This window comes from Didymosphaeria variabile (genome assembly GCF_027946475.1).
Source record: "Didymosphaeria variabile strain IMI 356815 chromosome Unknown scaffold_1, whole genome shotgun sequence".
Taxonomy (NCBI): Eukaryota; Fungi; Ascomycota; class Dothideomycetes; order Pleosporales; family Didymosphaeriaceae; genus Didymosphaeria; species Didymosphaeria variabile.
In genome coordinates, this window is record NW_026611620.1 from 4,908,884 (window position 1) to 4,922,492 (window position 13,609).

At 49.5% G+C, this 13,609-nt stretch overlaps 5 protein-coding genes across 5 annotated transcripts; 2 read left to right on the forward strand and 3 right to left on the reverse strand.

Moving 5' to 3' along the window:
• Positions 1 to 313: 313 nt before the first annotated feature.
• Positions 314 to 2,011, reverse strand: N0V89_001596 (uncharacterized protein; the record flags this gene model as incomplete). The annotated part of the gene is made up of 1 exon (XM_056210407.1): positions 314 to 2,011. The coding sequence occupies one exon, from the start codon at positions 2,009 to 2,011 to the stop codon at positions 314 to 316; it is 1,698 nt and encodes a 565-aa protein (XP_056077229.1).
• Positions 2,012 to 4,077: 2,066 nt separating this feature from the next.
• On the reverse strand, positions 4,078 to 5,563 carry N0V89_001597 (uncharacterized protein; the record flags this gene model as incomplete). Its single annotated transcript, XM_056210408.1, has 3 exons — positions 4,078 to 4,711; positions 4,767 to 5,178; positions 5,227 to 5,563. 3 exons carry the CDS (start codon positions 5,561 to 5,563, stop codon positions 4,078 to 4,080), a joined length of 1,383 nt encoding a protein of 460 aa, XP_056077230.1.
• A 778-nt stretch (positions 5,564 to 6,341) lies between these two features.
• On the forward strand, positions 6,342 to 7,310 carry N0V89_001598 (uncharacterized protein; the record flags this gene model as incomplete). Its single annotated transcript, XM_056210409.1, has 1 exon — positions 6,342 to 7,310. One exon carries the CDS (start codon positions 6,342 to 6,344, stop codon positions 7,308 to 7,310), a length of 969 nt encoding a protein of 322 aa, XP_056077231.1.
• Positions 7,311 to 11,111: 3,801 nt separating this feature from the next.
• On the forward strand, positions 11,112 to 11,630 carry N0V89_001599 (uncharacterized protein; the record flags this gene model as incomplete). Its single annotated transcript, XM_056210410.1, has 1 exon — positions 11,112 to 11,630. One exon carries the CDS (start codon positions 11,112 to 11,114, stop codon positions 11,628 to 11,630), a length of 519 nt encoding a protein of 172 aa, XP_056077232.1.
• Positions 11,631 to 12,856: 1,226 nt separating this feature from the next.
• Positions 12,857 to 13,454, reverse strand: N0V89_001600 (uncharacterized protein; the record flags this gene model as incomplete). Its single annotated transcript, XM_056210411.1, has 3 exons — positions 12,857 to 12,940; positions 13,000 to 13,142; positions 13,265 to 13,454. 3 exons carry the CDS (start codon positions 13,452 to 13,454, stop codon positions 12,857 to 12,859), a joined length of 417 nt encoding a protein of 138 aa, XP_056077233.1.
• Between the last annotated feature and the right edge of the window lie 155 nt (positions 13,455 to 13,609).

Below are 13,609 nucleotides of genomic sequence, written 5' to 3' on the forward strand. Positions count from 1 at the left end.
CCAAGCCGTTGTGAACGGCTATTTTTGATCGTAAACACAGCGTTAATCCTGGATACAATGCGAACTACAATTTCACAGGAAGGCCCGTTTATTGTTGTCGTTCGACATCGCCCTCATAATAGCTGGGATGCTGGAGGTGAAGCTACAAAATCGGGGCCCTTCTGTTATTAGGCATCCGTTTTGTGGAGTTCACGATTCTTTTAATTATACGGTATTTCGCAAACAACTGCCTTGTATTACTCAATATGTGGGTAGCGACTGTAGCCGAGTCGAGTCTGACTGTGCGCATGCGTGTTCTGCTTCTGATCGCCATTCATTGCAGTGTCTTGTGCACAATGAATGACTTATCGATAGGCCATGCACAACCTGGGTGCCGCCGTCCGTAGATTTGAAATTGATCGAAGACGTCTCGTAAAGCCAACTTATCTTTGCCGTAGTTTTCCAGTCCCCAATACTCTAAAAGCTCCGCATTCTGGTCGCCGATGCGACCAAAGAGATCGTGAAGTTCATTACTTGGCCGCCACGGCCCAGTAGTCCAGAATAGCTGTCGCGACTGCGAAAAGTGCTGGCCTTCGAAGTGAAAACCGAAGGTCTTTGGTGCAATATATGTGATACCCCAAGCCAAAGGTCGATCGGGCCATTTTGAGATGTCTTTTCCAAGCTCGTCGCTGTTTCCATAGCTGTCACCCGCCTGCCATCTGAGTGGGCACCATAAGCAGGCTTCTTTCAACTTAGGCATCTCAGCGGCAGCTTTTGCGAAGGCGGTCAGGAATGGAGTTAAGACATCGTCGTTCGGTCGGACGCGGAACTGTTTGCTGTTGACTACTTCAATGTCCAGCCCGTCATCCTCGACTTCTTCATCGAGAGCCTTATCGTCTGCGGTGTCCTCCAGAGGAGGGTAGGATCTTTCGTTAACTTCAGTTCCTTCAATGTCATGGCCAAGATCCTCAGGACCATCAAAATACCAACGTCCGGCTGGAGTTGACATGTGGAACACAATACAGACGCTTTCCAGGTTCGGGTAAGATGCGGAACCATTAGAGGGCCAGAATAAACTTGCATCAGCAACCGCCTTCAGCTCCAGCCTTCGTAAGCGATGCGAAAGAGACCTCAAGCTGTTGCTGAATGGGTCATACGCATTCGAGCCTACAAGATTCGGTATCCTCTCATCATGGTCAATTCGCTCGGCCGACGTCATGGGCCAAAGGAAGTCAAGTTGCGCCTCACGCAGCGTTGCAGGCAGATTGGCATCCTCAATGGCTTTTGCAAAGTCGAGGCGCGTATCACGTAGGGGGCCTGGCCATTCGCGGCTATACGTTCGAGGCGCTTCCGAGTTGTAATAAGGCGTCCATCCGCTACCAGCAAAGAGTTTGCAGCCCAGATATTCCAAATGAGGGAATTTCACAGCCAAATCCACAATAACCCGCAGGTCAATCTTAAGCAGTGACTTGTCGTCATCCAAGGGGAATATGATTCTGGGGTCCTCGATGCGCAATGCTCGTACCGAGCCGAGACTTGGAAGCGATTCGGGAGAAAGTAAGTGAAGGCGCCAGCTTATACACTTGCGATGGGGACTAGCCTCACGGACCTCCCGAACTGGTGCGTAAATGGTGACCTGCAGTTTCCCTTCGGATGCGTTGCCTTCCAGAAGTTTGAGGGTGTCAAAAAGGTCCTTTATCTGCTCAGTGAATTGCTCGTCCTTTTTTTGAAGCTCCTGCGATGATTCACGGCAATGATGCTTCTGGTAATATTCGTCGTCCTCGGTTTCTGCGTCGTAGGCTGGAATGTGCGTCTGGTATCGTACATGTCGAAGGTACGCCCACCGCCGGCCGGCATATAGCTGTTTGAAGTCTTGTGTGTTTTCTGAGTTCAAGTCGAACGTTGTGTAAGCTCCAGATGCTCGCTCTGAAGCATACTGAAAGCTTCGCGAAAGAGTGAGCGTATTCTTCAGGTCGTTGCGGGTCAAGAGGCCGCAAATGCGCTCCACCAGCTCTTGCGGAAGGCTGTCCATGGTGAAGCAGAGATGAGCTGGGATTGAGGCGGAGCTGTTGTGGAAATGACATCGACAAGTCGGTGGAGCAGGGTTGAGTTCCCGTAGCAGGGGTTAGGGCTGATGGTGGCTTGGCGCAATGCACCCAAAAGGGGAAGCACCGTGCACGTCAAGCCAGCCCTCGTGAATCATGCAACGACATCAACAAATAAGCTGCGACTTCGTCTGCCTCGATACCTCCAATCTTCATCGTGCGGGCTATTTGATTTTAGGGAAGCTGTGCTTGACTTCTACAGCGTTCTTGCCACGCATAATTAGGCGGGGCCCACTCCGCGCACAAGAACAGTGCGTAGAGGCTGACAGTCAACAGTGCACACAGAGGCCGAACAAAAACCAACCAAGGCAAAAACATACAAGTATATAACAGTGCATATTCGCTGCTGGTCACCCACGCAATTACTGGTCCGCCAGTACACTATTCATATCTAAATAGACGGAAAGCCCAATTTTCTATGCGTCGCCCAACTAATTGCTTCGTTGAAGTCACTGTTTCCGGCCTTCCGCAATGTAAAGTCCAGAGTCAGCTGCTAATAAACATATATGGGAGTCTGCAACACAACACAGCACGACGCACGGCACGACGATAAAGCGGCGGCGATTGCAAAGAAGAATGGGTAGTGCCGGTCGGCACTCCCCCCAATTCGCACTACTCCACAACTTGGAGAATTCGAAGCAGTACCATCGCGCAAGTCAACTACGATCAGCACACTGGAGACGAATATTAAAACTTTGATGGGGATTTTCGAACCTTGGCGGCGCACGCAGCCCCAACAAGAGTAATGACAGTGAGCAAAGAGTCATGTTGAAAGAAACCTCTTGAGTATCCAAAGAATGATGTTAATATTCGTTTATATCTCTAACTGCCGGAGATACTGGGTTGAATTTATACTGCGGATTCTTCATTTTTCACTGACCCAACGTCGATCCTCCCAAGCTCCCTGTACCACCCCAGACGCTGTGAGGCAGTGCTTGAGCATTGGATTAATCGAAAAGGTGAGAGGCGCATCTTAAACAGCTGTCTCAACAACAGCCAAGCCGATTATCGATGTCTATTGCTTCTTTAATTCGGAAACCAGTTATTCCGACTATAAATAGCCGGCAGCGCATGTGAACCACACTTGAAGCCCTCGGAACCTTGGCAAGAGTGACAGCATATGAATAGGGAGTACTCATGGATGATAGTTCCTAACATCTTTCCACTCGTTTTATCTTTTCACAACCAATCGTTTTATCTTCTCGCGATCGGACCCTCCCACGATGTCATCCACCACTACCAGCGCGGCAGCAGCCTCAGCGACTTGCGGCGGCAACGGGCAATACGAACTCCCAACCAAAGACGCCGCCTGCGCTGTCCCAAATATCAAAAACTATCAATCTCTCTTCGAAACCTGTGCGAAGCCTGCCGGTCCCCTACCATACTATAACGATTGCGCTCTGTACAGCCTAGCCGTGGACCAGTCCGTCCAGGACCTTACCGACTGTCTCTACAAGGCTGGCGTCGCCTGGGAGGATGTATGGTGCCATGGTTCAACCAACGCTACAGCAACGGCGACGTCATATCCCACTGCGACAGCTACAGGCGCGTCATTTTCGCAGGACGACGAGGATAAGACTGGATCTGCCACCTCCTCGGGGGCCACTGAGACTGGATCAAGCGGGAACCCTTATCACGGCCAGGTCCCAACTAAGGTTGCGTTGGGGTTATTGGGGCTTGTTATAACGGGAGCTATGGGGTGTGTCGCCTAGTGTTGATATGGGGCGGACTGTTTTCCCTGTATAATAGACCATGGTGTTCTTTGACAATTAGACTGTACTATAGACAAGTAAAGAATCTTCCCATTCTTCTCGACCAATCTTCCATGGGGGTTTATGCTTTAGATTTTTTACACTTAGGGAGAAGTTCTACGAATGCACCTCTTCTAGCGGACGTAAGGCATTAAGGTATACTATACGTCGCTGAAGGCCATAACTTAATCAACTATTCTACGACCATCGACGGCTCTACTGTCCAGCTCTATTATATTGCGTTAATCTCCAGCAAGTTCCTGAGGGCCTGCTGGCACCATACTATACGTGGGCGGTTTCACATCTTTTGTCTGCAACTCTGGTTCCTGTACTATACCTGTCGCAGCAACGCCTGATCCTCGTCTTCGGTACAAAAGGAAGCTAGTGGTGCATAGTATGACAATACCTCCCACCGCACCCACGACAATCCCACCGATTGCGCCGCCTGACAGCTTGGACCCTTTATCTTGTGGCGCAGGTATGACGGAAGACGCGGGCGAGGATGTAGCACTGGACGAGCCGCCCGTAGAGCTCGCGCAGAACTCACTGACCATATCGTTTTGTTTATCCACTGCGACGATATCGGAAGTCTTCGATCTTGAGTTCACTTTCCAGACGGAGAACCTCCCAGCTTCTTGATTGACCAATAGGTAGGCAGAGCTCATGAACAGTCGGCCAAGGACCGGCAGATCGTAGTCATTGTCATTATCGTCGTCATTTTCATTTCGAAGCGAGTTGATTACGACGTTGCTGACCGATGTATTCGTCTGAACTGAGCCATCGGCGGCAATGTAAGTGTCGGGAACGACTAGTTCGGTGTTGGGAATCTTTACGGAGATGCTGTTTTGAAGCTGGATTGTCATACCACCGTAGTAACTAAATCATGGTGATTAGCTGTATACCTTTCGAACTGAATCGGTACGGCACCTACGCATCATCTCGGTCAAAAAGCATCGTGAAGTAATTGATACCGGAGCTTCTCGCCTCACTCTTATTATCTGGAGGAGTTCCGCCTGCGTACCACCAGAAGCTTTCGTAGTAGCTTAGTGGAAGGGACATCAGGCCTGCGAAACTGGGACTGATGCACGCTTGTATGGTCGCTGGTTCCGGTCGTCCCATGAAGATGCTCTCATTCTTACCACTCGGCCAGTTCAGAAGGATGTCGCTAATCGTTACTACCATGCCCGTCCCACACCTACTGCTCCGGAACAGTGACGCCGTGAAGTTGTCGTTTTGGTCTTCAATCAACGATTTGTCCAGGCCACCGAGAATTAGTGACCCCCGAGTCTGCTTTTCTGCGGGACCACCGACCAGTCCCCAAAACATGGAGTATGCTTTTGTACCTATATCACCAGCAGATACGAGTGCTCGCAGAAAGGATGAGTGCGTACCTAAGCCAAGCTGAGATTGGCTGGTGAACGCTTGGCTGAGATCCTGTTGCGGAACGCCGAATCCGAAGGAAGACAGTGAGGTGTTGCGGCCAAAGCTAAGAGTATCTTCTATCCAGTCCGCTTCGAAACCGTCACTATCCTGTCGATTAACGATGGATTCGTGCGTAGAGGATACTGTTTTGTCGTATGCGCCACCACGGAATGTCACGCATGCTCCAGATGAGTAGACGTCTGTACAATATCCATTGGTCCCGTAGATGTAGGTCTCGCTGTAATCGCTATAAGCGGTGCTAGTTAGCCATACCGAATCCGCAAGCTCTTCGAGGTTTTGGTACATTTTGTTACTGCAAACGAGGTATCTAAAAGACCGATTGTATCAAAACCTGCGACTTATACTGCAAGACTTACCTGCTAGCGAAGAATGAGATATTCTGGTCGTTGGAGCCGACAGTCATGGAAATCCCTCTTACAAAGGCTCCGTTGGGCAAAGATACATTCTGGATACGTGCGACAACGGGCTGTGGCTGGCACTGACTCTCCACAAAGGTCAAGAAGTGAAAGACTCCCAGAAACAGTGGTGACAGGCTTACCAAGGGGCCCATTGCAATGCTCGATGGTGAATGTTACGACGTAAGGAGGGACTAAAGAGCTAGGAACTGCGGCGTAGAAGAATAATGTGTTAATGCGGTTTCAAGCGATAGCCCCTAAATGATTGGCGTAGCATATGTATTCAAATTCAGTGTTATACTGCAGTCAAGTTATGCCGTGCTGCGTCGCAATCGCCTAGGGCTAGCGTCGACCACACAAATCTACCAACTGTTCAACACCGCTTAGCGCCGACCTCAAGCTGTGCCGCAATACCACATCGCTAGACTGCGGGCTGCAACGTATACCTCTCTTTATACATTGCAAGAGCCCTTTGAGAAGGTGCTTCAGGCTGCGCGACCCAGTTGCTCTTCACCTCCTGGTAACCGGCATCTCCTCTAGGCAACCTATATCACATGCGCACGTGCGCGCGACGCAAACACGGAGCCTCCACGATATCCCGACCAAATAGACACATCCAATTCGATCACCTCTCGAGTACCCCACTCACTTGCCGCCAATAAGCGATGATGCGTTCCCGCAGGAAAATTGAAATCATTGTGGTAGCGGTGTTCGTGCTCTGCGCATGGTTCCTCTTTGACGCCCACTTCAATGATATCCCAGAAGAATCTGTCGAGGCCAGCGTTGCTGAGAAACCATGGCAACATGAAGCAACAGAAGCAGAAGAAGAGCAAAAGATACTTGGGCAGGACAATGCGCATGGCGGCACGAAAGAGGAAACATCATCGGCCTCCATCACACCTCAATATACAAGCACACTGACGCAAAGCACTGCGGTCGCGACACCTAGCCCATCACTACCTGATCACGTCGTAGTAATGGCAAGGCTTCCAACAGACGACACACGCTGGGTACATACCGACCTACAAGACTGGCAATCAGCCATCTATGACATCGATACCGAAACTCCGCAAAACACATCGACCCTGGATCCTCTCACTAACAGCACTCTACGTATCCTTCGGAACAAAGGAATGGAAGCAAATGCATACCTCGCATACATCGTGCAGAATTACAACAACCTCCCTTCAACGATCGCGTTCATTCATCCGCATAAAGACGGTTACCCGCTCGCCTGGCACACTGACAACAACGAGCATTCCAACGTAGTCTCTCTGCAAACCCTTAACATCAACTTCATCCAGAGCAACGGCTACGCGAATTTGCGTTGCGTTCACGATCCCGGCTGTCCGCACGAAGTGATGCCGTTTCGAGATCCGCCTGAGGACCATCGAACAATCGAAGCAGCGATGCCGGATGCGTGGAGAGACTTGTTCAACAACACGGATATACCCCACGTACTGGCGACACCTTGCTGTGCGCAGTTTGCCGTGTCGAGCAAGCAAGTGCAGAAGCGGCCGTTGGACGAATACAAAAAGTACTATACGTGGTTGATGGAAACTCCGCTAAAAGATGAGACAAGTGGCCGGGTGTTCGAGTATCTTTGGCACATCCTGTTTGGTCAAGACCCCGTTTAGTGAGTATTCGATGAATTAGGGTTGAGATGCGCGACTGCTAACTTTGATAAGCTGTCCCGCATACGAGAAGTGTTATTGCGATGTGTATAACAGATGCTGAAGATGGTCTGTTTCGTGGACGAAATAGACAATCTGGGTATGTGTCGGCTATATCTTCGATCTTTTTAAGAGTTTCAAGTCGATGCGGAACCTCCGGTGGGCACCGAGTTCTCGTCTATCATACGAAATTGCACCGCCGAGCCTGTCCAAAGATAACGTGCATTGGCTGAGTTGATATAGAGACTCTGGATAACGGCCTTGGGCCAAGAAGGTTCCAATGGCTAATTGAGGAGATGCTGGTAATGCGCTCAATCCAAATACAAAGACGCACACTGACATCACAACCAGAACCGTGGCCAGGGTATTGCGCAACACCAGAATCAGAATCGGCGCCTTCGTACGTTGAATCAGCGTGTACCATTGTTCAGTCCACAGGCTCACAGTTTTCCGAGGCTACGGTGCGAATATTGCTGAGATAATCACAAGCCTTCGATACGAGCATACTGTCACTTGTTACTGAACGCAAGGACGAGGAACGAGAACCGATGGTACGCGAATGTGTATTGGGATCGTGGACAGAGCTTCAGCAAGAAATCAGCACATTTGGGTTATCGGTGTTTCGCGTGGTAGGCTGAGATTAGCTTTCCATACGAAACGGTTTGGGGTGTTATTGTATCTCGTATCTCGTGAATCAGACACAATACCTCAGTTAAACCCTTACTTCAATAACGCTACGCCAAAAAGTCCAACAACTTCCTGAGTCAATAGAAGGGAGTATAAGGTCCACTCAGCTGTACTAACTAAGCAAATCTAGGGCAGGGTCATTTGTAAAAACGGCTGGTATTCATGGGTATAGAGTATCAGCCTTTAACCAAAAGAAAGCAGAATTTCTAACAACCCCAATAACAATCAGACAAAGAGTAAACCCCGTCGACATGTTGAATAACCCCCATCGGCATGTTGAATGACCTCCATCGACATGTTGAATGACCTCTATCGACATGTAAGTAAGCCAGAGCATAAGAAGCACGAGAACCAGAGAGCAACACCAGAACCAGAACCAAAACAAAGTAACAACAACAATAGAAGCAAAATTAACCAAAGACAGAGAGACGGAGTCTACCTAGTCAGGTCCACTGCATTTCAGGATGACCTTAATTGAGACCCATTGCCCCGTCGCCGAGTTTTATAGCGACATAGTAGACAGCTTACCAGCGCTAGAGGCTCTCATTCCCCCTAATTAACATCATATCTCTTGAAACCCCCTGGCATCGTAGAAAACGTGATCTTCGAAGGTTGCAGTCCCAGCTTACCGACAAACACCGGTTCCACTCTCGACGAGTCGTATGCCATCATCCTAAGTCCTTCTCTCACGAAGGTTCTCAAGTCTCCTACCGTCGGGCTATGGGAAGCCATATTGAGCCCGTACTCGTGAAGGCACAAAGCTGCCTGGACGAAACCAGCCACGAACACTCTCCAGCTGATCGCCTGCTCAGCAGTGCTCGAGCCTTCTGGTTGTCGGAATTCTATCGTTCCCAGTACGTGGGGAGAACCAGGATTGGCCTTTGGATCCCACATGCCTGATTCGTCGATAAGGGGCCGAAAGTTCCAACGGAAGTCTCTATCGAGTTTGTCTTGAGTCCGACCTGCGCGGGTACCGATCCCATTCACCCATGTGTTTATGCAAGACCCTTGGACTTGAGTGCACGTTAATTTGGCGAGGTCGTCTACGCTGCTGCATGCATCGATTTTAGCCCACATGGCTAGTAAGGTGTCCGCTAGGTTGTTTTCCCATGTTTCTTTCCAATCTCGAGCATCCGTGACATTGCTCTGGTAAATTACGCTTGCAAAATTGGACATTCCACAGTGCCCAACTATGAGACGAGGACTGTCCACTAGGGCGTCGACGCATCTTTCGTAATATACTATCGCTTTTGCAATCGATTTCAAAGCGTCCACGCTCCAGACACCGTTCAGAGAACAATTCTTAGAGGGCGATATATGAACTTGGGTGGCGCAGGTACTCGGCGGAGTAGATATTCCATAATTCATTTCTTCACATTTGTTGTATATACTTTGGGTCTGTAGGACCCATTCTTCGCTTTTGATTTCTGCGACAGGAGAAGCTAGTTCGATTTCGACTAGATTGTGTTAGCAACTTCCAAAATTCTCGGGTCTATCGTTCCTCAACGGTGACGCTCACAGTAGGAATCATCTGGCGTCCCCATCCAAAGACAAACTTCGAAAGGCAAAGTCCACATCGTTTCGTATGTCTCCGAGTCCGATCGCAATCTCTTCTCGGCGATATGAGGATCCACCTTGATCCCTTCGATGTCTTTAAGCATACTCGCGAGCTCTGTTCTAGCGAATACCGAAACTCTTGTGCTTTCGGTTTTGAAGTCTTCGACTTTCTCTTTGATTTCAGAGGATACTAAAATGAACTCATGCTCAACTCCGGCGCGGAGAGGAATAGACTTTAAGACATCGAATCTCAAATATGGCACAATAGGGTTGGGTGTTTGGGCAGTTTTCATTACTAGTTCGGGCAATTCTCGTTGAGAGTTTGTGTCGTCGTGTAGAAGTTTGAGACAAAGTGTCGATACTCTTGAAGCAAATCGTGTACTGTATAGAGGATTTGATCAAGAAAGAAGCTGCAGAGCAGTACGGAGAATAAATAGTAGTATTGAACGACCTTCACCGTGCGGCCTCTGAGTCTTCATGTCGATGACTGCACAGCATTGACGCATTAACGATGCCCGAGACTCTGACAGAGAACAGCCCTGTGCTTGGGATTAGGGCCTGAAATCACGGAGCGCGTGTCTCAGTGACTCGAGCGTTGTGACGCATCAACAGTGCCCGAGTCTCTGATGAAGAACAGCCATGTGCTTGGGGTTGGGCCCTGGAGTCATGGTGTAACGTTACCGAGTGACTCGAGTGTTACTGCCGCGGTAACACGCGCGGCATGGGGCAGTATGTGCCAGAGTCCTAGCCCTATCTTCGCATTGGATCTATAAAACCTTGTATCTGAATGCACAGACTGATCATGTTGGGTAAGAAAGGAAACCGCCATGCGGATGAGTCCAAGCAGCCAGGCTCGGTAGGCTATCAGGGTCCTAGAGGAATAATGAGAAGCCCAAGTCAAATTGTTGGAGAGAAATTAGCACGGTGTGGCAAGGGCGTCGGGGAGCTCGTCCACCTTCCTCTCAAGCTCTGTCTTCTCGGTATATTGACCGACTCACTCGCTGTGCTTGTTCCGTGGCTACACATCACTCCAACGCGATTTTGAGAAAGCTTTATCCGCGGTCTTCTTCCGCTGCGCCTCTCTGGTCGGTTCTTGCGATGCTGAACCGCAGTTGTACCTCGAGATCTTGTCTGCTGCTCGTGGCGGGAAGAGGCTCCCGCGGAAAGCAACACAAACCCATATTTGTTGCGTGACTGACACTCTGCGAAAGCTCAAATCGCAGTCACACTCGGCAACGGACGCGCAAGCTAATTAAACACGCGCCTCCTCGCCAGGTCATCCATATCTGCCGAGCTGAACACTAATGGAGTCATACTGCTCAACTCACAGACCCGTTATGGGGAGTATAACTTTTACACCCTCGAGCACTTACTTCTCTACAAAACATCACGTTTTAGCTTTCAAAGCACCTATATGCACAATACGCGCACAGAGCACACATCAAGAAACGAGAAACATTCGAAACTGCGAATCTTAGAAGGATAGCCAAGAATATTTCGACTTGACGACCTAAGTTCAACATGCCACCGCAAGTTGAATACAGGCTATCTAAGGGCAATCCAAAACCCGAGGTGGTTGCCAAGTTGATCCATGAAGCTTGTGGAAAGATTGTCAGCAACATCAAGGATGGTCCCAAAAACGTCGAATCGTATAAACGCCTCGATGTCACAGGCCGTTTCGACATCGGGGACATCTTGATCAAAGACATCGACAACAACCAGTCTGTGAAGGTCGCGATGGGCCTATTCTACAAGGGGAAAGAAACGCTCCCTTTTGACATCAACCTGATCCATCCAGAATGGTTGCATTTCATCTCAACCTACTGGGAAAAATGGGCAATGTCCATAGATGATATTTATGTTGAATCTGAGAAAAATGGACAGATAGTCGAGGGTGCGAGGAATTTCGAGGATCCGAATAACGACAAATACGCATGTTACTTCGTCTATAGATTCGAAGCACCACGTCAGAATGAGGCCGAAATTCCAGCCGAAGGCGACCGGTCGGTCGGTGGGGACACAGGATCATCTTCTGCTTAGGCTGCTGCTTAACCGCATCACCAGCTTCTTCGTTCAAACCTGGTGGGATTCATTCGGCTGGTGTAGTTAGGTATGGTCCGATCAGGAAGGGTTTCAGACGAAGAACCATTTCCCTGCTTTGCTTGTCCAGTCATACGATCTAGCTAAGGGTATCTCCATTGGCTTTTTCATACCTGTTGTTCTTCTTGTCTGCTCTGGTAAGAGCTTCCACTCTTTCCATGTACCTACCCTCATATATACGATTTACAAGGACGAGCCTTATCTTGCTGAGATGTGAGATGCTTATAACTACGACTTTCCATTTCCGCTAGAGTGCGCTTGCAACTTCCATGAAAGTCAATGTTTCATCAACAAGTAACGGCCGATCGCGACACATCATAACAAGAAAAAGACCGATCCTGGGTCATCCACCGTCATCGTACCACCTCCTCATGCCGAACGAACCGGGCAGCAACTTAAGCTTATCCGCAACTGTCATCCTTGTCCGTCTCGTAGTCCTGACAATCATTGTCGCAGGATTGGACCAGCTTGATCAAGCCATTCTTTCCGCCAAGGCATTCAGACATGTAGTTATCCCCTTCTGTTCTGGTCGGGTAGCCTACCGTATGAATAGCCTGGTCGATATGACTGCCATAGTTGCGAGTTTCACGGATATGTTTGATCAGCTGGTCGACCGCGCTATAATGTTATGAGAAAGGTGAGCCATCTCAAAGAATCTGGAAGGAAGTATAAACGAGCAGAGAGCTTACGTATCGGCGCTCAAGAACATTGAGCCACAGTATGTTAGGCCTTCTTTACGATCCCTCGCACTAATGCCGAAACTTCCTGTTGGCCAACATTAGTAACATGAAACGACGTTTAGCAAAGCAAGAACGATTTGTTCAATACCCGTATGTTCTTCCTGCATAGTATGAATAAAGAAGACAGGAAATGTCGTCAGCGGGATTGCCTAAGCGATCAGAGAGGGTGGCTAGGTCAAGCAAAGGTACACCAGAACGAGTAAACACGACAGTGCAAACCTCCAAGCTGCGAAAGGGACAGCACATCTGTCTTTTAGACTGTTTATGTACAACGTGTCGTATACCCATGCAGAAAACGTGTGATGCGTCTGACATCACTCTTTTGTGACCCCGATCAAGTCAGCTCTCCTTCCACCTCCGCAACCCGTCATCAACTGCATGTACATGACCATACACCAGAGCTATCTCGTGATTCAACTTCCTCTCCTACTCCACATAAAACACCTCCTCCGTCTGTCCCCACCACCCGGGCCCACTCGCACTCCCCACCGCGCCGTCCACAGGCGACTCCTATACAACTCATTAGCACGCCTCGTTCACCTCATCTTCAACAGCAGGGAAGGAATTACCTGCATCCCATCCGTCATACGCCACCACTCCTGCACCTTGGGATTCGCCGCCATCCGCGCCATATCCTCGTCGAACTTGTGCCCCACGTACTTGAAGCTCGCGAAGAGTGTGGGTCGTGGGTGCATACTTAGGAATATCGAGTCTTTATGGTCACATGTCAGGAACCCTCTACTATAAAACAGCCGGGAGAGGAGAGAACAGGAATAGAAAGGGAGCATTGCGGCTTCGAGGTAGAGAATGTGATTGTCATAGATGAATACGTACAATCCTTAACATTCGAGTCTGCTATCTGGGCAAGCACTTCAGGCCAGACAGCTGCATGACATTTCTTGTACTCCTCGATTTTCTCAGGCCTGAGGTACAGCCATTGGCCGATGCGGCGGGGGCCTTGGTTCGTTTTGTTCATAGACGCTGAGTCCGGCTGTTTGGGCTGCCAGAGGCCTTTGGAGGACATGGTGGATGAGGGTTGTGATTGGTCGTGCCGGGATATGTGTAGGGTGTGTGTACGGAAAGGTGCAAAGAGGCTTGGAGGGAGCGTAGACACGTGGAAGAGGGAAGCTCGAGGCGACGGTGTGGCACTAGGCGGGTCGGTGCAATTGGGACCGAGCG